Below are 27,161 nucleotides of genomic sequence, written 5' to 3' on the forward strand. Positions count from 1 at the left end.
CCTATGGCAGCCCTCCCTAATGCTGGTCTTTTCGGTCCCAGCAGCCCCCTCCCTACAGCCCTCCTTCAGGCTCCCAAACCCAAAATTATTCTAAATTGTTATGCCCCACCACTTCGAGTCTTAATCCATTTCCTTCCCAGACTTACAGGTTATATAATTCCAATTTATTAAACTTGCATAGTTAAGGAGGAAGATAGTCATATACATGATAAAGTCACACCTCCTGGGACTGCAGATCCTCCGAACAGCAACAGCAGCAGCCCCTTGTGTGTGTTCACACAGGAGAGCGACTTCCTCTCTTCTCCCGAACTCCAGCTCCTGGTCCCTGGTCATCTACTGGTTAGGATTGGACAGCATCGCTATTCTCCAGCACTTCCATACCTAGGAAGAGAGTTGCACTCAGAGGTTGCCCAAGTTCTTTTTTCTGAACATCAGTTTGGGGGGGACGACGACGACCAAGTCAGTAGGCTTTTGTTCCTGCTTCTGCCCATTTCCATGTTCTTCCTATCAGTACAGCTGGCTGCTGCCCAGAATATCAATGCAAGAGAAGGGCGGTGAGCTGAGCGGCAAGAGCCAAGAGCTGGTAGGGAGAGGCAGCGGTGAAGTCTGCTCCACAGTGCTGGTAGCACCACGCTGGGGTCACATAATAACCCTGGAGACAATGGAGTTCAGGGTGAGAGTATGAAGAATCTCAGGAAGGATATAGAATGTATTTAAGTCGCTTTGTGTTTCCCGAAACTTAATAGTTTCACACCAGGTGTTGTGTTGCTGGTTTCCCAGCTCCCATCAGCCTCCCATGCAGCAAAGGATGATGGGAGTTGTAGTCCATCAACATCTGGAAAGCTAGAGGTTCTCCTCACCTCTGTTCTACAAAATGCATTTCTGGGCCCCAAACGGCAAGCTAATTACATTACCTCAGCACAGTCAGCTCTTTCCTTCGCAATATATTCACTGCAATCAGTTCAGCTTTTAAGAAAGAGGAACCTTGACTTCTTGGGCAACGACTCAAGACGATATTCCCAACACCTCCCGGGCTCCCTAACATCTCTGTTAAAAATGAGCATGTTCAAGAAGAAACTATGGCAATATCCTCTCCATGACGTCATCGCTGAGCAAGGATAATCAGTGTGACCTGCAGGCTGAAGAAAGGGGCAGAAACCATGGCTGTGCAAAATTAATTGAAAAATAATGAGCGAACAGCACCTATTCTTCATTGTAAGTAACTGCCAGGATAGCCAAAGACTATAAACCAAAAGGTGGCTCTTCCCTCCCTCATTCATCTCTTAAGGCTACAATCTGAACCCCATTCGCCTGACAGCAAGCCCCACTGTATTCAAAAGAACTTGCTTCTGAGTAGACATGGTTAGGGTTGCTCTTTTAACTGTTGCTCAGCCCTAACCAACGTTTCAAACTGACTTTGAAAGTCTCACAAGCCAAGCGAAGATCTGCATCGACATTCCCAAAGGGCCAGGAAGCTTATTAGTGAAGAGCTAGCTAGCATGGTCGCCACAAGCGATCAGGAGTTCCATACAGGCGAGCAAGCAGGCTGATGGAAAGCACTGAGCAGGATTTGTCCACAGCCACTCCATCCCTCTTCCAACCAACAGCGACTTACCGTAAGTTTCTATGCTATCTGCTGAGGAAGAAAATCTCTTTCTTCACAACCAGAATGGATATAACACACTGGCCCTCTTCCGCAAATCTTGTGGGAAATAGGTAATTTGTTTATTTTTAACTGAGCCTGCTGTTTCCATTATGCTGCAGTTGAAAAACGTAAGAGCCCTCTTTGCTCAGGGCTGGTTTTGGGTGGTTAGTCAGGCCCCCTCTTAAACTGATGCATACCTAGCAATGGGTCCAGACAGCAGCAATGTTCCAAATGTGGTAAGGAGCTGAAATTTTAATCTCCCACTTTGCCCTGGAGCATACAACACAGTGTGACTTGAAAGTGTTCTCGGAAATTTTTAATGGCATGTAAACCAAACTTCACAAAATGGCTGCCAAGGATGGGGGACATGGGCAAACACAAAACACCCAATTCATACAAGGTGAAACTGGTGAGGCTAGAATACAGGTAACTTGTCCAAGAAACTGAGCACAAGGTAGAAGTGGGGGTCTGAGCTCCAAAACACAAAACTACAGTGGTACCTCGGCTTACATAAGCTTCAGGTTACAGACTCCGCTAACCCAGAAATAGTGCTTCAGGTTAAGAACTTTGCTTCAGGATGAGAACAGAAATCATGCTCCGGCGGCACGGCAGCAGCGGGAGGCCCCATTAGATAAAGTAGTGCTTCAGGTTAAGAACAGTTTCAGGTTAAGTATGGAGCTCTGGAACGAATTAAGTACTAAACCTGAGGTTCCACTATACTTTCAACCTACATAATAAACCCATTTCACGTGAGCCAGGCTATTTTCTCTGCCAACCAACTAGGGTTGCCAGCTCTGGCTAAGGAAATCCCCAAATTCTAATTTCTACACGATGAGTTACTTGTCTAAACACTGGTTAGGATTTATAGGCCTCATTTCAGCCCTTCAATTCACCTTTTAGCCCCTGGGAAGAGTGGTGGCAGGTTTTCACAACTACCCACCCTCTTGACGCCATTTCTGATTAAATCCTTGTTAAATCTTCCCTCCCTGCAGCTAGGCCAAGACAGGACACTTCATACTGAAATAACTTGCAATTAAACGTGATGTTTTTACCTGCATTTCCTGTGTTGGCTTCCTTCTTTCTACATTTGTACCCGAGCCAACCACCTGTTTCTAGCCGGTACCTGACTTGATTCAGTGATGCCAAACTTCCAAAGTCTGAGAGTTACACCAAGGGATCCACAAATGCCTTGGATGTGGAATGGGGTGGGGTTCAGCAAAAATCAGGCGGCGGCACCTTGCAACATTTGATGTTGGGAAAGCAAAATAGAAAAATTAAATTAGCTAAAACACTTTTGAGAACTACTTGCTGAAATCTAAACTACCTAAATCATCAACCTGGTGCCCTCCAGGTGTAGCTGGACTATAACTCTCATCAACCCCAGAAGCATGATGGGAATAGTAGTCCAACCACCTTTGGATGTGTCCACACTGGCTACCTTTCCTGTAAAGGAAGAGTAAATATTTGGAATTGTTGGAGGCCCCTGCCACAGAATCTCAGCTAACAGGTGAGAGTGGGGGCCCTGAACTGTGTGAAGCTCTAAAGAATCATTGTTTTCCATCTCAGCTACTGATGTGCTACATCCATCCATCTTCTTAAAATTGACTCAAAAAAGGTTATTTATGTATGCCATTACTGCGGCCCATGTTTTGTTAGCCCAAAAATGGAAAACGAGGTCCCAACTAAAGAAGGACTTAAGTTGACAGAATATGCGCAGCTTGCAGATTTAACATATAGAATAAGAGAACAAGAACAACATATGTTTAGAGAAGATTGGAAAATGTTTACTGAATGTGTGGGGGGAAATTGTGTGCACTTGAAAACTTTGGCAGCACTGAGATAAATTCAACCATGTAAATCAGTTTTGATGGATGCAATAATAATGGAATACTGAATGGTTTAGTTTTGTAAAACAGAAAATTTAATTAAAATCCTGTAACTTGGTTGAACAACCAATTATATGCTGGCTAAACTGTTTGGCAACAAAACGGTGCCAACGTCCTAGAGTAGGGCTACATTCACACCAGCAATTCTAAAGCCCTATGATACAACTTTGAAGAGTCATGGCTGCCCCAAAGAATTCTGGGAGCTGAGAGTTTTGAGTGGGCAGCTACAACTACAACTCCCAAGTCTGCCTCTGTAGAACAAAGAACCATAAACATGAGTAATATTAACCATAACAACAACAATAACCAATAAAAACCACTTGAAAAGCAAACATGCGTTTTTAAAAACAAAACACACTTTTAAACAGTTGGTGAACATTGGGAGACTTCAGGTTGCAGATTTGGAAAAATCTCATAAACACTTGAGTCAGACCTCTGTAACTAAACACAGATGAAAAATTAGCATAAAGAGGAGCCGGATTGAAAAGCAACTTGCACCTTCAGAAACACTATCACTTAGCCTGCCTGGTCCACAATTGTGCCGTTAAACCAGGGGTCAGCAAACTTTTTCAGCAGGGGCCGGTCCACTGTCCCTCAGACCTTGTGGGGGGCCAGTCTATATTTTTTGGGGGGAAATGAACAAATTCCTATGCCCCACAAATAACCCAGAGATGCATTTTAAATAAAAGGGCACATTCTACTCATGTAAAAACATGCTGAGGGCCGGACCGTCCGCAGGCTGGATTTAGAAGGCGATTGGGCCGGATTTGGCCCCCGGACCTTAGTTTGCCTACCCATGTGTTAAATTAAAAACTCGCCCCCTGGTAGGAAGAACAGAGGAATTTACCTTATACCAAAACAAGACCATTGCTCCATCTAGTTCAGTACTGTCCCCACCGACTGGCAGATGATTTCTAAGATTTCAGGCAAAACTTCTTTACAGCAGCTTAGAGGATTCCCCTTTGTTTGTACGGGAAGCTATTAGGAAAATAGATTTATTGGGGGAGTGAATCAACCCCCAGCCATAAGACCCATTGCTGCTTAAGAGTGTCTCAACCCACATTCTAGTCTCCTAGTTCCATTTTGCAACATTGACCCGGGACTGGTTGCCATGGTTTTTCCCGCTCTTTACTGACTAAGCCCTTGCCCGCTTTGCATTTCCTGCACCTTCTTGCTCCAGACTTCTCAATTCCCATGCAAACACTTTAAGTAACCTGGGCTTCCTCCGCCACTGCCCTGGTCCACAGCTGGGCAGGCAACACCCGCTTGTGGCTGTGGCCTTTGCTTAAAGGCTCAAGCAACAGGGTGAGACAGCAGCAGCAGCAGCTTGTCAAATCTCCAGGAGTGGCTGCAGGAGTTTCTTGAAGATGGACAATTCCTGCAGGCCATCTATGAGAGGATACCCTAAATTTTAGAGTCTAAAACAATTCTTTTTGAAGGCACTGCTAACTTAGTTTCTTGCAGCTGCCAGACTTTGTACTGCACACACAAAAAATGGAAGATTGATCTGTTGCCTTGAATTGTGCCATAGGAATTTGTGGAACCTTGCAGCTGCTGAAAATACAACCAACAACATTTTGTGTGATGAAAGAAGGCAAAGGACCAGTAGAACAGTTTTATGCAAGTTGGTGTTCTTTCATTTCTGCCTTAAGATTCTCCTGTTTCTTAACTTGCGGCCCTCCCCCCCCCCCCATTTCAGAAAACGAGTGCTGCTGGTTTCCCCAGACATATACGGGATTCTGACGTTGCAAATGGCGTCCAGGGGGAAATATTGCAAATTGGGGGGGGGGGGGGAGGAGTCCGGGGAAACCCGGCTGTATGGCAACACATTTCGGAATCGAAGGTTTTGCTTAAAAATTGTGGTCTCTCTTGAAATAAGCCCCAAATCGCTTCTTTTGGAGCTGCTGGCTTTCTCAGGTATGTGTGGCCACCTCAGCACTTGCCATGCCTAGGTGTCCTTATGCAGGAGAAGGCCTTGGTCATCCCTCTTGGTGCTGCTGTCTGCAGGTGAGATGATGGGTGGCATCAGAGCAAAGCGCTTTCAGGTGTGCTTGGTGTTCCTCCTCCTGCTGCTGTTTTTGTGAGTTGTTTTTGGTGAGTTGGCAGCCCTACCAGAAAGGACTAACCTAACTGGGCTAACTGGGACGCAGGTGGCGCTGTGGGTTAAAGCCTCAGCGCCTAGGGCTTGCCGATCGAAAGGTCGGCGGTTCGAATCCCGGCGGCGGGGTGCGCTCCCGCTGCTCGGTCCCAGCGCCTGCCAACCTAGCAGTTCGAAAGCACCTCCAGGTGCAAGTAGATAAATAGGGACCGCTTACCGGCGGGAAGGTAAACGGCGTTTCCGTGTGCGGCTCTGGCTCGCCAGAGCAGCGATGTCATGCTGGCCACGTGACCCGGAAGTGTCTCCGGACAGCGCTGGCCCCTGGCCTCTTAAGTGAGATGGGCGCACAACCCCAGAGTCTGTCAAGACTGGCCCGTACGGGCAGGGGTACCTTTACCTTTACCTTAACTGGGCTTTTTGTTTTGTTTTGTTTCCAGCATGGTGACAGTGGTTTGCTTTAATTTCCTCCACCTCTTAAGAGTTTTCTCCCTCCCTTTAGGGCAAACAGTCAGTTCCCTAACTTCCCAGCTGCCCAGTGAGATAGATAGACAGCCAGTTCCAAGGAACACTTTGAGCAGCTGCTTACTGCTTGCCAGCTATTGCTCTTGCTCAGGGTCAGGGGGTTGAGTCTGAAAAGAGCCCACAGGCTGGAGAGCACAGGCACTTGTTCAAAAAACAAAACAAAGCAAACAAACCACAAAAGCAAGAAATGGGAGGGGCATAGCTTCTATTTATTTCATTTAAAAATATTTTATATGCCACTAACTTGTATAGAAGACGTCAAAGTGGTGTAGTAGAGCGATCCTCCTCCCACGCCGCCCCACCTTCTTCCCAATGCACCCGCGGACTACATTTCCCAGCGCCCTTTGCAGCCCGGTCTGGCCTCGCCCTCGTGGCGCGGCGCTCAGCTGAGAGTTCCCGGCAGGAAGTTCCGCGGCTCCTTGGCTGGGCGCTACCCCGAGATGCCTTTGCTGGTCAATGGGGAGCGGGTCGACTTGTCCCAGCCCACGAGGGAGCTGATCTACACCTTCCCGGAGCTGGAGGTGAGTTGCGAGCTGGCAGCTGATTATAGGGATTATTCATTAATAGAAGAGAGAAGAAAGGGGGGGCGGCAGGGCTGAAGGTGTGAGTTGGAGGGTGCGTCCTTAGATGCAGATATTTAAAATAAAATGAAATGTATTTCGTTTGCTCTGCTCTGGTGCCCTTCGGAGGCTGCGTCTATGTGCACCGCTTACCTTGGAAAGTGGCACCATTGAACTCTATGGGAGTTTTTTTTAAATAGAAACAACAATGCCAGTGCAATCATGTGCATGCTTACTTTGAAGTAAGCCCCATCGAGTTCAGTGGGAATGACTCTCAGGTAAGAGTGTGTGTGCGTGCCCTTGCGCTTTTAAAGCAGCATTGCGGGGATATTTGGTCCTCCAGATGTTGACCGCAGACTTGTAGACTTTGAAGGGGCCACCAGGGTCAGTTTCCACAATCAAGTGGCCTGCTGGCCACGCTTGCTGGAGATTATGGGAGTTGTAGTTCAGCAGCATCCGGAAAGCTATGTTTTTACACCCACTCCTGGCGTAGAAAAGGATTACAGCCTTACTTTTGAGCAAATATGCACTGGGACACAGGTGTTTGGAACGCAAATGCCAGGGTGCATGGATGCTACCAAAAGGTGGTGTCTTCTAGCTTAAATACAGAGCCAGTGCAGCGCAGTGGTTAGAGGGCTAGGGTCTGGGAGAACAGGGTTCAGTTTCCACTCAGCCATGAAGTTCACTGGGCATCCTTACCTCCCAGGGTTGTTGTGGGGATTAAACAATGAGGGGAAGAACCATGTATGTTCCATGGAGAAAAAAGTAGGCTATAAATAAAGGTAAAGGTAAAGGTACCCCTGCCCTTACGGGCCAGTCTTGACAGACTCTGGGGTTGTGCGCCCATCTCACTCAAGAGGCCGGGGGCCAGCGCTGTCTGCAGACACTTCCGGGTCACGTGGCCAGCGTGACAAAGCTGCATCTGGCGAGCCAGCGCAGCACACGGAAACGCCATTTACCTTCCCGCTAGTAAGCGGTCCCTATTTATCTACTTGCACCCGGGGGTGCTTTCGAACTGCTAGGTTGGCAGGCGCTGGGACCGAGCAGCGGGAGCGCACCCCGCCGCGGGGATTTGAACCGCCGACCTTTCGATCGGCAAGCCCTAGGCGCTGAGGCTTTTACCCACAGCACCACCCGCGTCCCTAGGCTATAAATACAATCAGTCAAATATGCTGCACATTTAAGCGGCCTTTGTTTTGCTGGTAATGGTGGTAATGACTTGAGAGCTTGTGACTTTAAATTTATTTTGAATGTCCTGGTGTAAGGTAACTCTCAACTTCTATTTTACATGGGCTGCTTTCAGACTTTTCTCCATCAGCCTGCCCTTTTTTAAAAAAATGCAACCAAATTTTCCGACCCCAGCTCTTTTTGCAGATGTTCTTTTCATGCCCTTCTTGTGTCTTCCTCAAACCTTCACTGATTTTCTCCCTTGCTTCCTGAAATACTTGAGAAACAGGTTTTCCACTATGTACTTAACGGGGACTGCCCACCTTTTGGGGGCCAGTCTGGAATTTTGGAATGTCTTTAATATCTCACTTATTTATTTTCACTTTTATATTCCTCCAAAGCGCTCAAGATGACATTCATGGTTTTATCCTCACGGCAGCCATGTGAGGTAGGTTAGACGTGAGATGCAATGACTGGCCCCAGGTCACCTAGAGAGCTCCATGACTGAGTGGGGATTTGAATCTTGGTATCCCAGGTTCCAGTCCGATGTTCCAACCACTAAACCACAAAATGGCTACTGTATGTGTGCGTTTGTGAAAGAGGAGAGAGATCACAAAATGGCTGCCACGTCTAAAATATGCTGTGGACTTGTTTTCCCTGTCAGTGGGGGAGAATGCACCCACGTCATCCAACCTCTTACAGAGGGTTTTTTGTAGCTCTTCTCCATTTGGAATGGAAGAGGATGTCCAATGTTGGTTCAATTCATGATTGGGAAGGTTGCCAATGTGGGAGAGGCCAAGCTAGTGCAAACAGGAACTGGGCAGGAAAACCAAAGGTCTCTTGTGAACTGTAGTGGTTTTTTTGAGGGGATATTGACTGAGAACTTTCTTGGCCACCATAAGAGGTACTGGCGGCAACACTGGCACCTGCAGGCAGCATGTTCGTTACCCCTGTTTTGGAATTTATTGCAAGCAGCCACTCCACGGAGGAAAATTCAGCCCATGCCTGGTTGTCACCATCTTGGCCCATAGGATGAAGCAGCTGGCTTTTGACGTGTCCTCACAAAATGGCCCAATATTGGTACAGTGGTACCTCGGGTTACATACGCTTCAGGTTACAGACTCTGCTAACCCAGAAATAATACCTTGGGTTAAGAACTTTGCTTCAGGATGAGAACAGAAATCGTTCTCCAGCGGTGCAGCGGCAGCAGGAGGCCCTATTAGCTAAAGTGGTGCTTCAGGTTAAGAACAGTTTCAGGTTAAGTACAGACCTCCGGAATGAATTAAGTACTTATCCCGAGGTACCACTGTACATCACCATGGGCTGACCTCTTCCCATCCCATGTTTGTTACAGTTACACCATGGTGTGTTTATGGCAATAAATCCTCTATGCAGTTCCAAGTGATTTGTAATTTGGCTCAGAAGATTTGCTTTGACAGCTGGATAGCTCCATTGGTTAGAGCTTGGGTGCTGATAACTCCAAGGCTGCAGGTTCGATCCCTGTAAGTGACAGCTGCCTATTCCTGTATTACAGGGGGTTGGACCAGATGCTCCTCAGGGCCCCTTCCAACTCTTAAGGAAAGCTCTTGGGTTTTTGTTTGCTGATTTAGGTGCCAGAAATGATTTATTTATTTATTTGTAGACCACCTCATCCCAAAATAATGCTTCTGAGTGGTTTGCAAAAGTATAAAAAAGCAGTTAACACAAAGATTTTAACTACGAACATCCATAATTGCAGCACACAGTCAAACGTTCCCATTCAAATACAGTAAAATAGTTAAGAGTCTGGTTGGGAGACCAAGGGAATGCCTGCATAAACAGGTGCATCTTCAGAATTGAGGGCTTCTGATCTCAGAATGATTGTGCTAGCTGGGAACCTAAATACAACTTTGTTTCCCCATTTTCTACAGGAACAAGCCAAAATCTTAAGAGGTCAGCCTGCTCAATCAGTGGGCCCCAAAGGACTTCTCTACGTCCAGCAGAGAGAATTTGCAGCCACCACTCCTAAGGATGGTAGGTTGGCGCTAAGGAAGTTCCATCCAAAAGTTAAGAAATAGCCGCCAGGACCTCACTTTTCCTTCTCCTTTTTCCTCAGCTTCTGTCTCTATTCTCGGATCAGATGATGCAACTACCTGCCATTTGGTGGTCCTCAGACACACAGGTATGTCATTGGGCTCTGGGTACCTTGCTGTTTTTGAACAATGCCCCTCGATTCTGATGCCTCTGATTTATAGGGTTTTTTTTTTTAAAAAAAATAATATTTATTAAAGTTTTAAAGGTTACAAAAAGAAAAAGAAAACACACCAAGTTAAACACAAACTTGTAAAAAACAGAAAAATAGAAAAGTAAAAACAATTAAAAAACAAAAAACAAAAGAAAAGACAAAACAAACCTTCCCATAACTTATCTTTCATTTGCTTGTTTCCTTGACCTCCTCACACCTCCCTTTTTTGTATTCTAGTTCGGTTAGCTATTTCAACAAATCCTTTCCATCCTTCCCAATTTTTATTCTGTAATTTATCTTAATATAATGTAGCTTTACCTTTCCTCCTTTCATCCATTAACAGTTTATTTTTACTTAGTCCTTTATAATATTTCTGCTAAAGCCACATAACTTCATTCCAGCCTCCTTCTAACATTCCTTAATTTTACAATATTTCTGTAAATAAACTTTAAATTTCTTCCAATCTTCTTCCACCGACTCTTCTCCCTGGTCTCGGATTCTCTGATTTATAGGGTTTTTCGGCAAGTATAACAGGTTTTGGCTGATGACATCCAAGTATCTGGGAAGGCAAGAAGCATTTTAAGAGCTGAGGGACATGCTTAACCAAGTATAAACTGGGGTGTGGTCCAGGGAGGGCTTTGAACTCCAGATAAGCTTGGAGCACTGCATATTTTTATTTAAACAATTTATATACTGATGAACTACAATAGCCTCTTGTATGAAGGTACAGTGCAAAAAAAAAAAAGTTGGTTAAAACAAAAAAGGAACCGGATTTCAGTTAAAATGCTTGCTGGAAGTTCAGTAGGGAGCGGGGCCTGCCTGACCTTCCCTGGAAGGGAGTTATTTAAAATTGGGTTCACAATATTAAATGCACACTCCCGGTGGATACATCTGAGCCACACATCCAAGTCACGATGGGCTTCTGACAGTGATTTCCCCAAAGACCTCAGTGACTGGGCAGAGATGTAAGGGATTAGGTGGTCCTTGAGATATCCTGGCTCCAAATTGTTAAGGACCTTGTAAAGTAATACAGGGATGTGGGTGGCGCTGTAGTCTAAACCACTCTTGAGCTTACTGATCAGAAGGTTGGGGGTTCGAATCAATGAGCTCCCGTAGCTCTGTCCCAGCTCCTGCCAACCTAGCAGTTCGAAAGCATGCCAGTGCAAGTAGATAAATAGGTACAACTGTGGCGGGAAGGTAAACGGTGTTTCCATGCGCTCTGGTTTCTGTCACGGTGTCCTGTTGCGCCAGAGGCAGTTTAGTCATGCTGGCCACATGACCTGGAAAGCTGTCTGTGGACAAGCGCCAGCCTGAAAGCGAGATGAACGCTGCAACCCCATAGTCACCTTTGACTGGACTTACCGTATTTTTCGCCCTATAGGACGCACCGGCCCATAGGACGCACCTATATTTTTTGGGGGGGGGAATAAAGGGGGGGAAATTATTTTCCCCCCCCCAGGCGCGGGGCTGGGGCGGGGGAAGCCCGAGCTTACCCCTCCCCCAGCCCCCAGAACGGGACCCAGAGCCATGCCGAAGCTGCGTGCAGCTTTGGCATCGCTCTGGGAGCTTGCGGTGCTGGGGGAGGGGGAAGCCCTCTACCAGCCTTCTAACCAAGTCGGGGGACAGCGGGAAAGGCGCGCTGCACCTCTCCCGCTGTCCCCCGAGTTTGCGGGGCTGGCGGTGGGGCTCTCCTGAAGCGCACCGACCCCTCTCGCTCTCCAGGCTTCAGCGAAAGCCTGCATTCGCCCCATAGGACGCACACACATTTCCCCTTCATTTTTGGAGGGGAAAAAGTGCGTCCTATAGGGCGAAAAATACGGTAACTGTCCAGGAGTCCTTTACCTTTTTATCTTTTAAGGTAATACAGGTACCTTTAACCTGGTAATATACGGGCAGCAATTGCTGACTGTAGTTGCCATTGCCTGGAACATGCAAGCCATCCATATTGTATTTTTGTTTCCCTCAGGCAGCGGGGCTATCTGTTTGACTCACTGCGATGGATCGGATACGGAGACAGAAGTTTTGTTAATCACAAATGCAGTGAAAGTGCTTTCTCCTAACACGGAATGTGGAAGGTCAGTTTTTCTCTTTAACCGTTGGTGGCTGTCAAGCATACTGGAAAAGGGCAGATGATCAACTAACAGTTAATTTACTTAATATGGATATTTTATTTATATTTAATACCCCCACCTTTTTCTCCAAGGCGCTAAAGGTGGCATACGTGGGTCTCCCCCACTTCCTCATTTAATCCCCTACCCTGTGAGGTAGGTTAGGCTGAGAGGCCATGACTGGTGCAAGGTCACCCAGTGAACATCATGGCCAAGTGGGCATTTGAACCCTCGTCTAGCCACTGTAACCACTAGGCCACATTGCCCCTCCAAACTCTTCAGATATGTATGCCTTTTTGACAATGTTTAAGGAAATTTTGAGATGAAATAAACTGTGATAAGTTTGTTACCACTCAATAATAAGGGGGGGGGGGGAACGGACGGACGACAGAACCCTGTAATAATTTATTTTACATTCCCTATTATATCAATTCACCAGAATCAAGATAGAGTAAAAGTAAATAAATGAATAAAGTGCTTGATCTTAAATTTCAGTGGATCCCACTCAACTAAGACTTTAGTCAATTAATCTGCCGGTGATAACAATTTATATCACCAGCTTCTGTCCCTGTTGTTAGGTTGGAAGTACACCTGATTGGGGGATTCAGCGATGACAGGCACTTATCCCAGAGACTTACCAATCAGCTCCTGAGTAAGTTTGCATTCCTACTCCCTCTGTCCAAGTTTAGAATTCCGACTGGATGCAGGTAAAGCTTGTAGAGCTTGTGAGAGGTTTACGCTGTTGGGGATAGCAAGTGCTGCCCTAGAGTTATGAGCCTTATGAGAATTACGAGCCCTCTTGATACAGCTCCAAGGCCACGGCAATTCCCATTTCAATCAAGATTTAAGCCAGGGGTCAGCAAACTTTTTCAGCAGGGGGCCGGTCCACTGTCCCTCAGACCTTGTGGGGAGTCCGGACTATATTTTGGAGGGGAAAAAATGAACGAATTCCTACGCCCCACAAATAACCCAGAGATGCATTTTAAATAAAAGCACACATTCTACTCATGTAAAAACACACTGATTCCCAGACCGTTCGCGGGCCGGATTTAGAAGGCGAATGGGCCGGATCCAGCCCCCAGGCCTTAGTTTGCCTACCCATGGTTTAAGCCCTGTTTGCACCAATTCCCAGAGTTTCCTTGTAAGAGGGATTGATTGTTAAGCCACTCTGGGAATTGTAGCTCTGTGAGGGATTAGGGGTCTCCTAACAATTCTTGGCACCCTTAACAAGCTATAGTTCCCAGGGTCCTTTGGGGAAACCATGACTGCTTAAAGTAGAATGAATTGGTTATTAGCATGGCTTAGAGTCAACCAGCTCCCACTCAGGATATCCGCTGATATTAATAGGCCAGCACCTGTCATGTCCATTAATTTCAGTGGGTCTACTTTGAGTGGGGACTAATGTAGGATTTTTATCCAATGTTTTTTCTTTTAAAAAAAAGAACTCTTTTCTATGTAGCCTGGAAGTATCTCATTCTGTTGCGCAGGTCTCACACTTTCCCCTCTTGTTATTCCTAGGAGCGTTTGACCGCTTGCAGGATAATGTCCATTTAGTGACCTTCTGTGTGACAGGTAACTTTCAAATGGGCAACTTTCCTCTGCTCCCCATCTTCTCAGCTACCTGGCCTAAGGTGTTCTTGCCACATCGGCACCGTACGTTTAAAGCACCGTGATGCCACTTTTAAACAGTTGTGTCTTCCCCCAAAGAAACCCGGGAATTGTAATTTGTTAAGGGTGCTGAGAGTTGTTAGGAGACCCCTGTTCCCCTCACAGAGCTACAGCTCTCAGAGCTCCCTGGGAAGAGCAATCAATTGATTTTTTAATTGATTGGAAAACTACTCTGGCAATTGTAGCTCTGTGAGAGGATAAGGTTTTCCTAACTTTCGGCACCCTTAGCAAACTTCCATTCACAGGATACTTTGGGAAAAGCTGTTCCTGCTAAAGCAGTACTGTAAAGGTAAAGGGACCCCTGACCATTAGGTCCAGTCGTGACCGACTCTGGGGTTGCGGTGCTCATCTTGCTTTATTGGCCAAGGGAGCCAGCGTACAGCTTCCGGGTCATGTGGCCAGCATGACTAAGCCGCTTCTGGCGAACCAGAGCAGCACACGGAAATGCCGTTTACCTCTCCGCCGGAGCGGTCCCTATTTATCTACTTTAACTTTGACAAGCTTTCAAACTGCTAGGTGGGCAGGAGCAGGGACCGAGCAACGGAAGCTCACCCCATCGCGGGGATTCGAACCGCCGACCTTCTGATCAGCAAGTCCTAGGCTCTGTGGTTTAACCTACAGCGCCACCCGCGTCCCTAAGGTAAAGGGATCCCTGACCATTAGGTCCAGTCGTGACCAACTCTGTATGGTATGCATATGGCAACTATAGCCATATGTCACAATGCATGCTGATGTCAGATCCCAGTCCTTGTTCTGGAGAAGGATTTCCGCGTTGTATTTTTGCATTTCTTTGACTTTCAGGTCGCCTTGCGTGGAGACTATCCTTAAAAGTAGCATCTCCCAGCCCCAGACTGATGTCACAAATTTGAATGAATATTTGATGTGTCCTGTATTTGTGTATACCTGGCAGGGACTTATATCTCAGTTTCTTCCCAAGCTTGATGTTGATTTTTTAAAAAACGTGTTCTCTTCCGTGGAAGAATTAGAGGTTTTATTGTTATATCTCTCCTTCCCTCTCTCTTTTAAATAACAGAATTAAATGACCGTCAAGAGAAAGGCAAACATTTGCCATTCATTTATGGAATTGGTGAGTAACGTTCACATCTGGTGTCAATTTATCAAGCTGGCTACAAACGATGCAGATGGTTTAATGAGAGGTTCAAACACTCTGCCTTTTGAAATCACCAGGGTTTTGTTTTGGTTTTTTGCTAAAGGAGAAGCTCCTATTCTGGTAGGTAGATTGTCTGCTTTCACCAGAACAGAAATCTAAACTTTTCCTGGACTTCTAATTTTATGCCAAGTTCAGATGTTTTGTAAAACTGTGGTTTCCTTTTGTATCAATAAGGCTGCCCAACCCATGGTTCTTCCATGCATTTTCCTCTCCTCTCTTAGGTGCCAGAGAAGTAGGAGATATAAAACGTTTGCCTTTAAACTAACAGCCCCACATATAATGCATTGCAGTAATCTAACCTAGAGGTTACCAGAGCATAGATGACAGATGTTAGGCTATCTTTGTCCAGATTGGGGCACGACTGGGCTACCAGCCAAAGCTGATAGAAGGCACTCAGTGCTGCTGAGGCCACCTGAACCTCAAGCAATAGCAAAAGATCCAAGAGTATCTCTAAGAGGTGTATCCGCTCCTTCAGAGGGAGTATAACACCAACAAGAGCAGGCAACATCCCAGCCATCCAGTCTAGGGAACCACACACTAACAGTCGTAACTGGATTGAGCTTTAGTTTGCTGGCTGTCATCCAGTTTGTTACCAAGGCAAGCACTTCCACTGCCTCAACTGCAGATGTAAAGGAGAAGTAGAGCCGAGTGTCATCAGCTTATCGTTGACAATGGACTCCACACCTTTGAGTAACCATGCTCAGTGGTTTCATGGAGATGTTCAACAGCATAGGGGATAAAACTGAACCCAGACGAACCCCACATTGAAGGCTCCATAGGGCCAAACAGTCCATCCAAGTAGAATTGGAACCACCACAAAGCAGTGCCACTCATCCCTAACTTGGACAACCGCTCCAGAATGATTTCATGGTCGATGGTATTGAAAGCTGCTGAGAGGTTGAGGAGAATTAACAGGGACACATTTTCCCTATCTGTCTCCTGGCAGATAGCATCATACAGGCTGACCAAAGCGATTTCTTTGCCCAAACAGGGCTTAAACCTTGATTGAAATGGATCTAGAACAGCCTTTCTCAACCTGTGGGTCCCCAGATGTTGAACTACAACTCCCATCACCCCTAGCTAGCAAGGCCAGAGCTCAGGGATGATGGGAGTTGTAGTCCAACAACATGTGGGGACCCACAGGTTGAGAACCGCTGATCTAGAAGGTAAAGTTCCTCTTAAAGTATACCCATTGAAATTAAAAGGCATAAGCTACTAGTGTCCATTACTTTCAGTGGAACTACTCTGAGCATGACTGCAACGGGATACAGAATCATATGAGTTCACAGGTACCTAAAATACCTAGTCGAACCCACAACTGATGCACAAGATCAGTGGTGTATTGCGTCCCTGCCAGGTGACCTGTAATGAAAGCTCTAACCAGGGAGCACCCACCACCTTCCAAGGCCACGTGTTCCACGGCTGAGAAGTGTACCATTAGGAAGCTGATGCTAATGTTTAATCTGGATCTCATTTCATGTAATTGTAACTTGTGGGCTTTAGCTCCATGCTAAGAGTTTGGAGCAACAGGGAGCAAATTTGCCCCTGCCCTCTGTGCGACCGCCTTTCTATGTGATCTGATAATTGCTTTTCCAGCTGCGAATGTTAAAACGGGAGAGATTTTCCACGCAACGTTTCCAGACAAGGGGCCCGATGTGGATCTGCGGTCTGCCAGTATCTTAACGGGAGCCAAGGTAAGAAGACACGTGTTTCAGTTTTCGGGAGATTAGAAAATGTAATTACTTGTGAGATGTAACTTCTTGTGGCTTTTGCCTGCCTTGCGTCACAGGCGTTTCTGAAGCTGGTGCTCAGTTTGCAGTACAGACTGTAGGAGTTTTAAATCAGAATCCTAAAAACCATTAATTCATTATTTTTAGCATGGGCAAGCACAGGAATTGTGTGTGTGTGTGTGTGTGTGTGTGTGCATGTGTGTGTGCGCGCGCGCGCGCATGTGCAAAGCCTCCAGATAAATACATAAATGACTCTCCTGCTGCCTTTTCATTTTGGGGCATTAACACACTGTTCTGAAATTGCTGTTTTGTAGATGGTTAACGTTTATGACTCAAGAAAGGAGCAACTGTGCATAGGCCCTTATTTTTGGATGCCTTTCCCCCATGTGGACTTCTGGCTAGCCCAGGATGATCAACATATCTTGCAGGTAACTGGTCCTCATGAACAAGATGGTGGCAGGATCCCAATGAAAATGCCCAGAGAAACTTGGAGTGCTTTCGTTCCTGAAGATTAAGCAGGTTCATGCCCCTTATTTGTTAAATGTATTTGCCACCTTTCCTCCTGGGAAAGATGGCAAATGGCTTATTTGAGGTTGTCCCCTCCCTTTCAAAAACAGAACGACACAAACAAAATACTGGATTTGTTAGTCACTTGTTACCCAAAGCTCTCCCAAGTGAGTTAGGCACATTAAAAAAAATTATATTAATATATTATAACATAAAAACAAAACAACAGCTGCAGGAAGCTCTGACAGCGCAGTAAAAACAAAACATGATCTCAGTCTAGAAAGAAGCCTGAGGGGGAAAGGCAAGGCCAGAAAGTTGTTGGCAAAGGTGCCAGGCAGACCTTGCTGGGGACAACATTCCTCAGATGGGGAGCCACAACTGAAAAGGCCCTCTCTTGTCACTATTCTGAAGAGCAGGGATCTGGAGAAAGGCCTCAGAAGTTCTGGGTACATTTATATTTAGGAGAGGTGTTTCAGAATATATTGGGGTATAAGCTGTAAGCTTTATAGGTGAAAACCTATAGGAATTTAATAATAATGAATAAAACCACTACTTTGAATTGGGCTCAGAAGCATACAGTCACTGTAGCTGTAACAAAATGGGTGTTGCATGATCTGTTTGAATCAAGCCTGTCAAAAGTCAGGGAGCTGACTTTCTGTTCTAGGTGAAGCTTCTGAACCATTTTCAAAGGCATCCCCACATAAAGCACTTTACCCTGACAATGCAACAACCCTGTGTGCAAGTTAGACTAAGTGTGTGTAACTGGTCCAAGGTCACCTTGTGAGTTTCATGACCAGATGGAGATTTTGTACCTAGGTCACTCCAGCCCTAGTCTGACATTCTAACCCATGGATTTCTGGCCTTTCTGATGCTGATGCGATTGCCTTGGAGGTGGGGGGACGGGGGACAGGTAGAAGTAGCGACGAAGGTGTATTTTAACTCTGCAATTTGTTTTCCAGAATCTCTCGACGTCGCCTCTGGCTGAACCGCCTCACTTTGTTTCCCACATTAGAGCGACTCTTATGTACTTAAAAGAGCACCCCTTTCCAGATAAAACACTGTTTCCTAGCAGAAAACCTTGGATATACAGGAAAAACGAGAGTGGCTTATGGGAGAAGGTCTCTTCCGACCAGATGTGACTTTTTGAAAGAGTCCGAGTGAGACTCGGAAGGTGTGAATTGTGCCAAAGGAGGAACAGCCATTCGGGATGGCAGAGACTGCACTTGACTTCAATGAATAGCTTCTTTTCCCCTTTTGCTAATATGAAACAAGACTGTGGAAGCCGACCCTGTTTGCACAGCTGCATAGCCTCAAAAAGTTCTCAAAGACTCAAATAATAACAAAGATACGCGAGGTTTCTATATTTTTACTGGATGAGATTCTGTCTGTGTGGGGATCAAGGTATAAAGCAGGCCTCCCTGTCACACCACTGAGGAGGGTGCAATAACCTTCAGACATGCACTTCCTTCCCAAGTTCTGGGGTGCTGTTTGGATTTGTGGAATCTGTCATTCTCCCCTTGCCCCAAGCCACAATTGGCAGGCTTGCAGTGCTGTGTATAGCATTGTAATTCTGGGTCCAGCCCTCATTTTTTAAGTCCCACCCCCCACTTTCGTGTTGGCCTGGGGCATTGCCAAAAATTAAAAGGCCAGCTCGAGCCAGTTCCCAGTGTTTCCCCCCCTTAATAGCTTTATTTGAAACAGGTGGATTGCAGCTAGTATAGAACATCTCTGGATTATTTGTGGCAATCTCTGGAGCAGTTTGTCTGCATGCAAGGAACTCACTGCACAGCTATCTGCAGAAGGAACTGGAGTCCAAAGCAAAGTTACGGCCTTAAGGGGAAAGATCTCAAATGGAAACTCAGAAAACCAATCTGCATTTACCCGAGGGAAGTAAATTGTACACAGGAAAAAGGTAACATGCTTTTGCCAATACAGTGATTGACAGGTGGCTTTACAGGGATGTGTAACTTTTGGCCCTGCAGAGTCCAACTCCCATCAGCTCCAACCAGCATGGTCAATGGTCCCATGGATATGAATGGGATACCCTTTTCGTGGTAGCGGGAAGATAGACATGCACCCGAGCACGAAAGTTTATTTTCCTCTCAAGCTGCTTACACGTGAAAACCTTGACACAAACTCACGATACTAACAAGTTGAAGAACCTTTATTGAAGCAGTTGGGAAGTATCTAAATTAGGTCTGTATCCCAGCAAAACTGCTGGCTTAACAATATAAAAACATTAAAATTTGTATTAACGATTATAACTTCAACCCATTTCTCCTCAGTGAACCCCAAGTTAATATTCATTTTACCAAATAAAATGCCAAGGAAGACGAGAATTTGTACTTTAAAAACAAAACAAAAAAAACACCCCAGTTCTTATTTAAACAAAGCAAACCTTTTAAGGTTGTCTGTTTTTTAAGGATTTCCACTTCCTTAAGAGTAAAGAATGAATCAACAGTACACTTAACAGTAGTCCTCATCACACACCAAGGCAATGCCCAATGCATTTTGCTCATCAAAATCCACTAGCAAAGAAAATACTTTGAAGGATATTACAAGCCTGTTGTCAGAGAAGTTTGCTCCCTTGGGCCAAGGACCAAACCAGATATTGCAACTATCATTCCCTCACACCATCTACCTTCTCCAAGCCTGACACACATAACTGACTGCTAATGTAACTTGTACCACCATGACCATAAGTTACTATCTTTATAGCAGGGTGGGAAATTATGTGCGTTTTGCCTTCAGTCTGACCTTCAGCTTATATGTACTTTCACTATGTGTTTGGTTACTTGAGTTTCAAAGCAGTTCAGACAAGCAACTTCTTCCACTATGACATGGTGGACTCCTCTTGTGTTGAATGTTCATTTTCTGTGCCTGGGTGCTGCCACTGCATTATTTAGGAAGGCAAAATATAATCACTGTAATATTCCCTTGCAAACTGCCATGCTTTCATTCAGCAGCCGTGTGAGTATAGGATTAGGCTGTAGTTCGTTACCAGTCATTGCAAGGAGGAAGCTATTAACTCCAGGAAAGATCCTTTAGGAAAAAAGGGATCCCCCTTAAAAAAACAAAAACTACGAATTTTGAAGTAATTGATCAAAGACTGGGCTGGGGATTGATCACATCAACTCCCTCCTAGGATTTTCTTACCACATGAACAGATGCAAGTTCAATAGGAACAGAATTAAAGCAATCACTAAAGTGAATGCATTATAACAGGGGGATGAACATGAATATTTTCTCTTTGATTAAAGAAAAAAAGTTAGCTCATTTCTTTAAATAGTGCAGCAGTGTAAATAACCTAACAATTTCTCTGGGTATTTACAAGATCTAGCAAATGTAAGCTACTGATCAGAACAATCCAGGATAGCAGTACAGGAAACATCACAGATATGCAACATTGTCAGCTCAAAAGTGTTTCACGAATACCTTTCGAAAGGTGTCAAAGAGACTCTGGGGGGTGAGTTGCTCTAAAGCAAAACTACCCTATTGGGTTTGTCTCCTAAGTGGGCCTGAAGCAGGAAAGTATGGGATATCTGTTCCCAGCAGCCATGGTGAGGAATACTCCTACAAGAGGAGTGTTGGCCTCAGACTGCAAAACTTTTGCTGCAGGTTTATGTGGTGGTGGTAGGGAATGCCCAAAGTGGTACTCAATCACTTATATATGTACACATGACGCAAACTTTCAGAATTTTTTTAAAAGGCTATTCATAAAACCTGGGGAACTGTATGGAGGGGTGCCTACAGATTTACCTTTAAAAATAGGTATTTAAAAATAAGGTAGTGAGCAGTTGGTAGATTTATTAAACAGTTAGAATCTTCTTTTCTTTTTTACAAAAACACATAGCACCAAGTGCAATTGATCATTCCAACCTAAAGGGAAGTGTCTGCGTAGAGCGTCTTGAAAATTAAGCAGCAAACCATTCTTTAGGATGCCAGCTGGAGACAAGCTGTATCCTGCATTTGCAAACTTCAGTGGCGAAGAAACTGCTGTTTACCACCTAGGCAATGTGAACGTAAGCCGGACAGAAAGCAACAATGGCAAAGTGTACAGGAAAAACCAGGCCGATGCCCCCCGCAGAGAAGGTGAAAGAGGGTGGGGTGGGGAGAAAAGTCTTCTTCCACTAAACTCTGTGCAAAAATCTCCAGTCAATCACAAGTTTAACAGTAGTCGTTACTGTACTAACTGTGGCACTGTTCACATTTTAAATGCATCATTAGGCTGCCCCTGCTAGAGAGGGAGTGCATTTTTTTGTACAAAGTCTTAAAATGCACAGCGTCTGGGTTTTATCTTAGACTCTCTTGTTCCTCGGATGTAGTGCAGTCATTTGCCAGGGCCTTCGCCTTGTCGCCCCGGGAATCTTCAGGGCTTTCCGGGTTTGGAAGCATGCTCTCTTCTGGCTGTTTTGAATCACCTTGCCCAGCAGGGGGAGCTGCAGCAGGCCTCTGCTCTGCCCTCTCCAGATCATCGATGTGACTCACCGAGCTGGTCTCGCTGAACCCATCCGAGTTCCTCAAGGACCTTCTAAACAGCTTTTGTCCTGGGGCAAAACAGACACACTCGATTTAGCGCTACGCAGTCACGGCAAGGTCTGAAATGCTGCCTGCTTGTTGCCACAGTTGGGAATTTATGGATGGAAAACCAAGCCAGTTCATAAGGTTGATTGGGCATCAGTGGTAGACATTTATTTATATATTTCATAAAAATGTTATGCTGTTTATTAAAAAAAAAATCCTCAATGTGGTTTACAAAGAGTAAATAAAATTATCGGTTAAAACAACTATTAAAAACATTCAGAAAAAAATAAAATAAAATCCACAGCAAACTAAAAACAGATTGTGTCAATAGGCAGGGAGCTCCAAAGCTTAAGTGCTGCTCCACCATAAAAGATTGATTCCTTACAAATATGGAATGAGTATTATGTGGCACCTGTCACAGTGCCAGTTGCACAGATCAAAGTGGGCATATAGGAGGTAAGGTGATCTTGCAGATAGATATGCCCTAGGCATATTTGTGATTCTGGGCACTTATAGCAAAAAAGAGAGAGAAAACGATGGGAACGGGATTCAGCATTCTGAGCTTATAAAACATTATCCCATTTGCCCTAATGGAATGGCTTCTACTGGGACCTACTTCTAAGCAAGACACTATTGGTTCTCACCAACGGTTCACACTGGTTCTCACCAACGGTGAAACTCTCCAGCAGCTTCTCTGAAACGCGATGGAAGGGAAGACTTACCAGGGAACCTCTGCTTTGCACGGCTTGATGTGGGAGTGGGAGGTGGGGTGTTCCCAGTGCCCTGCACTTTGGAGACGTACGTGGGCTCTGTAGATTCTAAAGAACCTGGCAAAGGGAAGAGGGTTTGGTTAGTGGCCCCTCAGATCATACCTGAAAACTAGGTTTAACGTGCCAAATTATAGGATGGTATTTATAATCTGATTCTATTTGGCTGAACTTTATTGTACCAAAGGCATGTCTGTCTCACAACCTTCCATTTAGATTTCAACACAACAACATTCCAAAGCAAACCACGAGTGGAAAGTTGCTGCTGCTGAGTCTTCTGAGCACGGCGGTACATTAGATGCTACATCTGAAATAGAGCATCTTTCCTGGAGCTCTTCAGCTGCTCCAAGTGAAGCTATTTGCAAACTTCTGAATGGCCCTCCCAGTCTTTTCCAGAGCCTGGGAGTTTGAGAACACTCCTAGTTCTCAATGTGGAAGGGCTGAGTCACAGTTTTTCCACATGGGGTTGAGATGTTTTAGGAAGAGAGGGGCATATGCAAAACATCCTATGTGCTATTAGACTATGACTATAGGAAGAGTCCTTCTGAATCTGGCTTAATGTCCATCTGTTCCACCATCCTGCCTTCTACAAGGACCAACCTGATGCCACTGGAATTCCCCAAGCAGGGTACAAAGGGAATAGCCCTCTTCCTATGCCTGTTCCCCATCAAGTGGGGAAACTTGGAAGTTCTATTCAGTTATCACAGCTAACAAGAACATAACAAGAGCCAGGCTGGATCAGACCAAAGGTCCAACTAGTCCACTGCACTGCCTGGATCAGTGGCTAACCAGAAGCTTCTGGAAGAGTGTCACCAGCAGGGCATAAAGGCAGAAGCAGAGAAACCAGGACAGGAACGGCATCCATAACCATCCTCCTTCAAAACCACCGCAGTTGCACGTACACTTTGAAGGGCCTACTAATTCATTGCTCCCGCAAGTTGCTAACGTTGGTTCAACCCCCAAAATCATTGGTATAATAATCAAGTTTCACCCCACCTGCTGTTAGGTTAAATGTTCTTCCCTTTGGTGAAGCATGAAATGGAGAAAACCAGTTGAGCACAGAGCCCACTACAGGAATCTGTCGGAGCAGCCCCTGAGAAAACAAACGGGGTTGGGGAAAAGATCAGTGTGTTGCCAAGAAACAGGATGCAGTGTGTTGCAGCTGCTGCTGCTGGGAAATGGCTTAACTCTGGGCACTCACCTCTTCAAGGAGTCTTTCCTCATTTGCTTTCTGCAGCTGAACCTGTGCTTCCTGTATGCCTTTCCGTACAACTTCAGTCATGTTTTCCAGCAGCTGATGAGAAATTGAACAGCACACCTTATTAGCATTTCTTGTATTCCTGATCCGGTCTGGTGTTGCTAGTGCATTAGCTCCAATGTAGGAGTACCACGAATCATGGATGACTGCCCATATTGACTTGAGAGAGCTAGCTGAGCTTACAAAGGGTAAACAAAAACAAAAACTGGTGCATGCACAGCTGTTTCGCAGGCACTAATAGGACTGGGCCTTCTTTCCCCTTCTGCCACTTTCAAACAGTCAACCCCACTGCATTGCAGGGGGTTGGTCTAGATGACCCTTGGGTCCCTTCCAACTCTAAGATTCTATGAAAGTTTCTTTAAGGTGCTTGCCACTGTTCACAGATCGGTCAGCAGCCAGGTTTGCACAGCATGGCAAGCTAAGAACAAACCTTGGCTGCAGCTCGTCCTGGTTTGGATGACATGCTACGCCAATTGTTGGCTTAGCTCAGCACAGCGAGCACTAAAAAGAGACCAGGAAGTGATTGCATGTTACTCTCCAGCAGCAAGCCGCTCAGTGTGTTAATAGTCTGGATTTGCTACTGGTGACAGCTGGAAAGGAAGCAAGCTGTAACCAGAAGCTGTGGGGTAGTTCATTATTTCCCCCCCAAGGAAATAAAATCCATTCATTAATTACTTGCTGCCCTATAGAAAGTTAACCACCCTGGAATTAAAATGCAACTATCATGAGCTATTTAAGTGATTTATTTATTTGGATTAAAAAAAACTGAGAAGGGAGCTGCAATGATCAATTTAATTAAGATGCTGCAGCTGGGAGGGGAGGCAATTCCTAAGCCGGTTGTTATTGCTTTGCTCATGAATCAGTTGTTAGGTGCTTAACACCTTGTGATAATCCAAATGTTAGCAATTTATGATGTGGCACATTGAATAAAGGAACACACACACACGGTGAGTTATGGGAAAGAAGTCAAGTAAGTGCCAATGTTGTGTGTGTCATATTTGTGGTGACAGGCTAGCATAGCTTCTAGAAGGAGAATACATTTATCATTAAGGGGCCTATAGGAAAACTAAGCGCAGGGCAATCAGTATGACCAAGAAGAGGTCTGCTCATTATGCTGCCACTCTGCAGTCTTGTACGGCCAGTACATACCCTTGAATTCTCTTCAATTTCTCGGCCTGTCGCCGCAATAGTTTCAATCAGCTCAGAAACATCAAGGTCCTCAGTGACCATTCCAATATAAATACAGTTTTTCTCCCCTCCAAATTCTGGACCTGAGAAGTGGAGGAAAAAGGTAGAATGAGGTTCGCAAACACTTTAGAAATCATAAACATGCTTGTTTTAAACAGGTGTCGAACTTATTTTTAAAGAGAAGTTTTGGGACCCCTGGATTCAGGGTAAGCCACAGCCCTTCCCCATCAAAAGTGCTTCTCTCTCCCACTCTTAATCCCTTTTTGAAAATTCCAAATTCTGGAGAATTTTAAAATTTTGCGACTAGAACAATTAAAAGTGACCAAAGGAAGCTAAATATAAAAATGCAAAATTCCTCTGTTTGGTAGAGAAACCAGTATTATTGAATTGTTACAGGAGATTACACACACACACACATCGATACCTAGACTTCCCCATCATTTCACTGCCCCATTGAATAGTTTCAGAAGTAGTTTATTACCTAAGGAAAACAACAGATCTGATTCCAGCTCATTTAGTTTTTTCAATAGTTCGTTGTTAATCTTCTCCACTTCTTTCTCCTGTTTGTCTTCATTCTGCCCCTCGTACCTTTCAAAACCAATTCAGATGGACTATTTATGGTAGTGGTAGAGTTTTGCAGTAAAAACTGTAAAATCCTATCTTGCTGTCCAAGAACAGTTTGCAAAAATTTTGCCTTGATTATTCCTTGTACACCATGTCAACATTACTGAAAATTTTCAGTCACACTGTCATTTGTGCTTTGCACAAATTTGCTCCAGAAGTATGCATGTAGTCTGTTTAACCTGAGCAGTCCTAAACCCTATGAGTACATTGGAAAAATTAAAAAGACACTCTGAAAATACCAAAGTGGGAAACCATGATCAAATATGTTTGACATTATGCAAATATTAAAATGGTAGTAAATGGTAACAACTCAGGAGGAAGAAAACATCCAGTAAAGTGGAATGGTGGCAGATTCAGCACAAAGAAAAGGAAATACTTCTTTCCACTGAATTTGCTGCTGAAAATTTGGCCAGACAGCCACTAGCTCAGATCCCTTGAAAAGGGGGCTAGACAAATTCATGGAGGATATGCCTCTCAATGGCTACTGGGTGAACCAATGAGCAAATTGCACAGCCAAACACTTCTGGAAACAGGAAGAACTGGCTGCTCCTGAGCTCAGTTTGGAAGCTTGTCTAAAAAGGGGCACACATGGATCCACAGCAGCCTCACTGCTGAAGATCTATACATCTATATGCAGCCTAGAGCTCTCAAAGAGCCTTGAGGAAGTCTGTGCAGAGCAGCCACTCACCTTACCACTCCAAGGCCTGGCCAGCTGAGGTCTTCAACATAGGCGAGACCTACAGTTCTTTTCACTTCCTGCTCAAACTCATCCCTGAGTTGCAGTGTGCATGTCAGCACCGGGACCTTCAGTTTAAGGCAGTCCACCAACTGGTCAACGTCTTGCACTTCAGTTCCTAAAACTGAAACGCTTGGTCGATTAGCATGTTCTGTGGTAAACACAGAAGCCAGCAGTACTGTTTGGAAATGGTGTTTAACCCCACTTAAACTTTCATATATGCATAAACGTGATTCCCCTACACGCTGGTGAGGGTGAGGGTGTGGGGACAGGGGACGTAGCAGGTATGATTATACCCACACACTGGAAGGATTTGAAGGCACACACTTGAATGCTTGGTACAAGAGTGTATGGTGTATTGCCCTTATGGAAAAACTGACTCACAAATTAAGGCTGGAAATAGGAACGAAGCAAAAGACACCTTTGCAGGAGAATTCTGAGAATTAACTTTGCTCACAAATTCTCCAGAAAACCAAAGGACCAGTTCCAAAGGTTTATACTACCTTGCCGACAAAGGTCCGTATAGTTAAAGCTATGGTTTTCCCAGTAGTGATGTATGGAAGTAAGAGCTGGACCATAAAGAAGGCTGATTGCCAAAGAATTGATGCTTTTGAATTATGGGGCTGGAGGAGACTCTTGAAAGTCCCATGGACTGCAAGAAGATCAAACCTATCCATTCTGAAGGAAATCAGCCCTGAGTGCTCACTGGAAGGACAGATCCTGAAGCTGAGACTCCAATACTTTGGCCACCTCATGAGAAGAGAAGATTCCCTGGAAA

The 27,161-nt window shown here is 45.1% G+C and overlaps 2 protein-coding genes and 1 long non-coding RNA gene across 6 annotated transcripts in view; 1 reads left to right on the forward strand and 2 right to left on the reverse strand.

Annotated features, from left to right (window-relative positions):
* Positions 1–143: 143 nt before the first annotated feature.
* LOC307202468 lies at positions 144–4,543 on the reverse strand. Of its 2 annotated transcripts, XR_013832887.1 has the most exons (4): positions 4,379–4,543; positions 2,698–2,881; positions 915–1,139; positions 145–381 (listed from the first exon to the last, which is right to left on the reverse strand). It is a non-coding gene; the product is annotated as an uncharacterized lncRNA (long non-coding RNA). The 2 variants fall into 2 exon arrangements; XR_013832886.1 differs by having other exon boundaries at positions 144–1,139.
* A 153-nt stretch (positions 4,544–4,696) lies between these two features.
* On the forward strand, positions 4,697–18,941 carry NTAN1 (N-terminal asparagine amidase). 2 transcript variants are annotated; one of them, XM_079952440.1, is made up of 10 exons: positions 4,697–5,155; positions 9,789–9,891; positions 9,974–10,039; positions 12,069–12,177; positions 12,789–12,862; positions 13,729–13,782; positions 14,912–14,965; positions 16,646–16,743; positions 17,094–17,207; positions 18,246–18,941. In XM_079952440.1, exons 1-10 carry the CDS (start codon positions 5,150–5,152, stop codon positions 18,423–18,425), a joined length of 858 nt encoding a protein of 285 aa, XP_079808566.1. In that variant the 5' UTR covers positions 4,697–5,149; the 3' UTR covers positions 18,426–18,941. The 2 variants fall into 2 exon arrangements, with proteins under 2 accessions (XP_079808566.1, XP_079808565.1); XM_079952439.1 differs by lacking the exon at positions 4,697–5,155 and adding an exon at positions 6,475–6,672.
* A 491-nt stretch (positions 18,942–19,432) lies between these two features.
* Positions 19,433–27,161, reverse strand: part of PDXDC1 (pyridoxal dependent decarboxylase domain containing 1) — a 49,164-nt gene continuing 41,435 nt past the window's right edge. For both annotated transcript variants that reach the window (XM_079952378.1, XM_079952377.1), the window contains exons 17-23: positions 26,336–26,507; positions 25,505–25,611; positions 24,985–25,106; positions 23,779–23,871; positions 23,574–23,670; positions 22,533–22,637; positions 19,433–21,833 (exon numbers count right to left, since the gene is read on the reverse strand). In XM_079952378.1, the coding sequence (XP_079808504.1) occupies positions 21,580–21,833; positions 22,533–22,637; positions 23,574–23,670; positions 23,779–23,871; positions 24,985–25,106; positions 25,505–25,611; positions 26,336–26,507 (950 nt within the window). In that variant the 3' untranslated portion in view covers positions 19,433–21,579. The remainder of the gene's footprint in view (positions 21,834–22,532; positions 22,638–23,573; positions 23,671–23,778; positions 23,872–24,984; positions 25,107–25,504; positions 25,612–26,335; positions 26,508–27,161) is intronic.

This window comes from Podarcis cretensis (genome assembly GCF_951804945.1).
Source record: "Podarcis cretensis genome assembly, chromosome: 14".
NCBI classification, from domain to species: domain Eukaryota; kingdom Metazoa; phylum Chordata; class Lepidosauria; order Squamata; family Lacertidae; genus Podarcis; species Podarcis cretensis.

Coding starts and splice junctions, on each gene's coding strand:
- NTAN1 (XM_079952439.1), top strand. CDS start 6,592: ATGCCTTTGCTGGTCAATGGGGAGCGGGTCGACTTGTCCCAGCCCACG. Junction 12,863..13,728: donor ACTTACCAATCAGCTCCTGA/GTAAGTTTGCAT, acceptor TGTTATTCCTAG/GAGCGTTTGACCGCTTGCAG. Junction 16,744..17,093: donor GTATCTTAACGGGAGCCAAG/GTAAGAAGACAC, acceptor GCTGTTTTGTAG/ATGGTTAACGTTTATGACTC.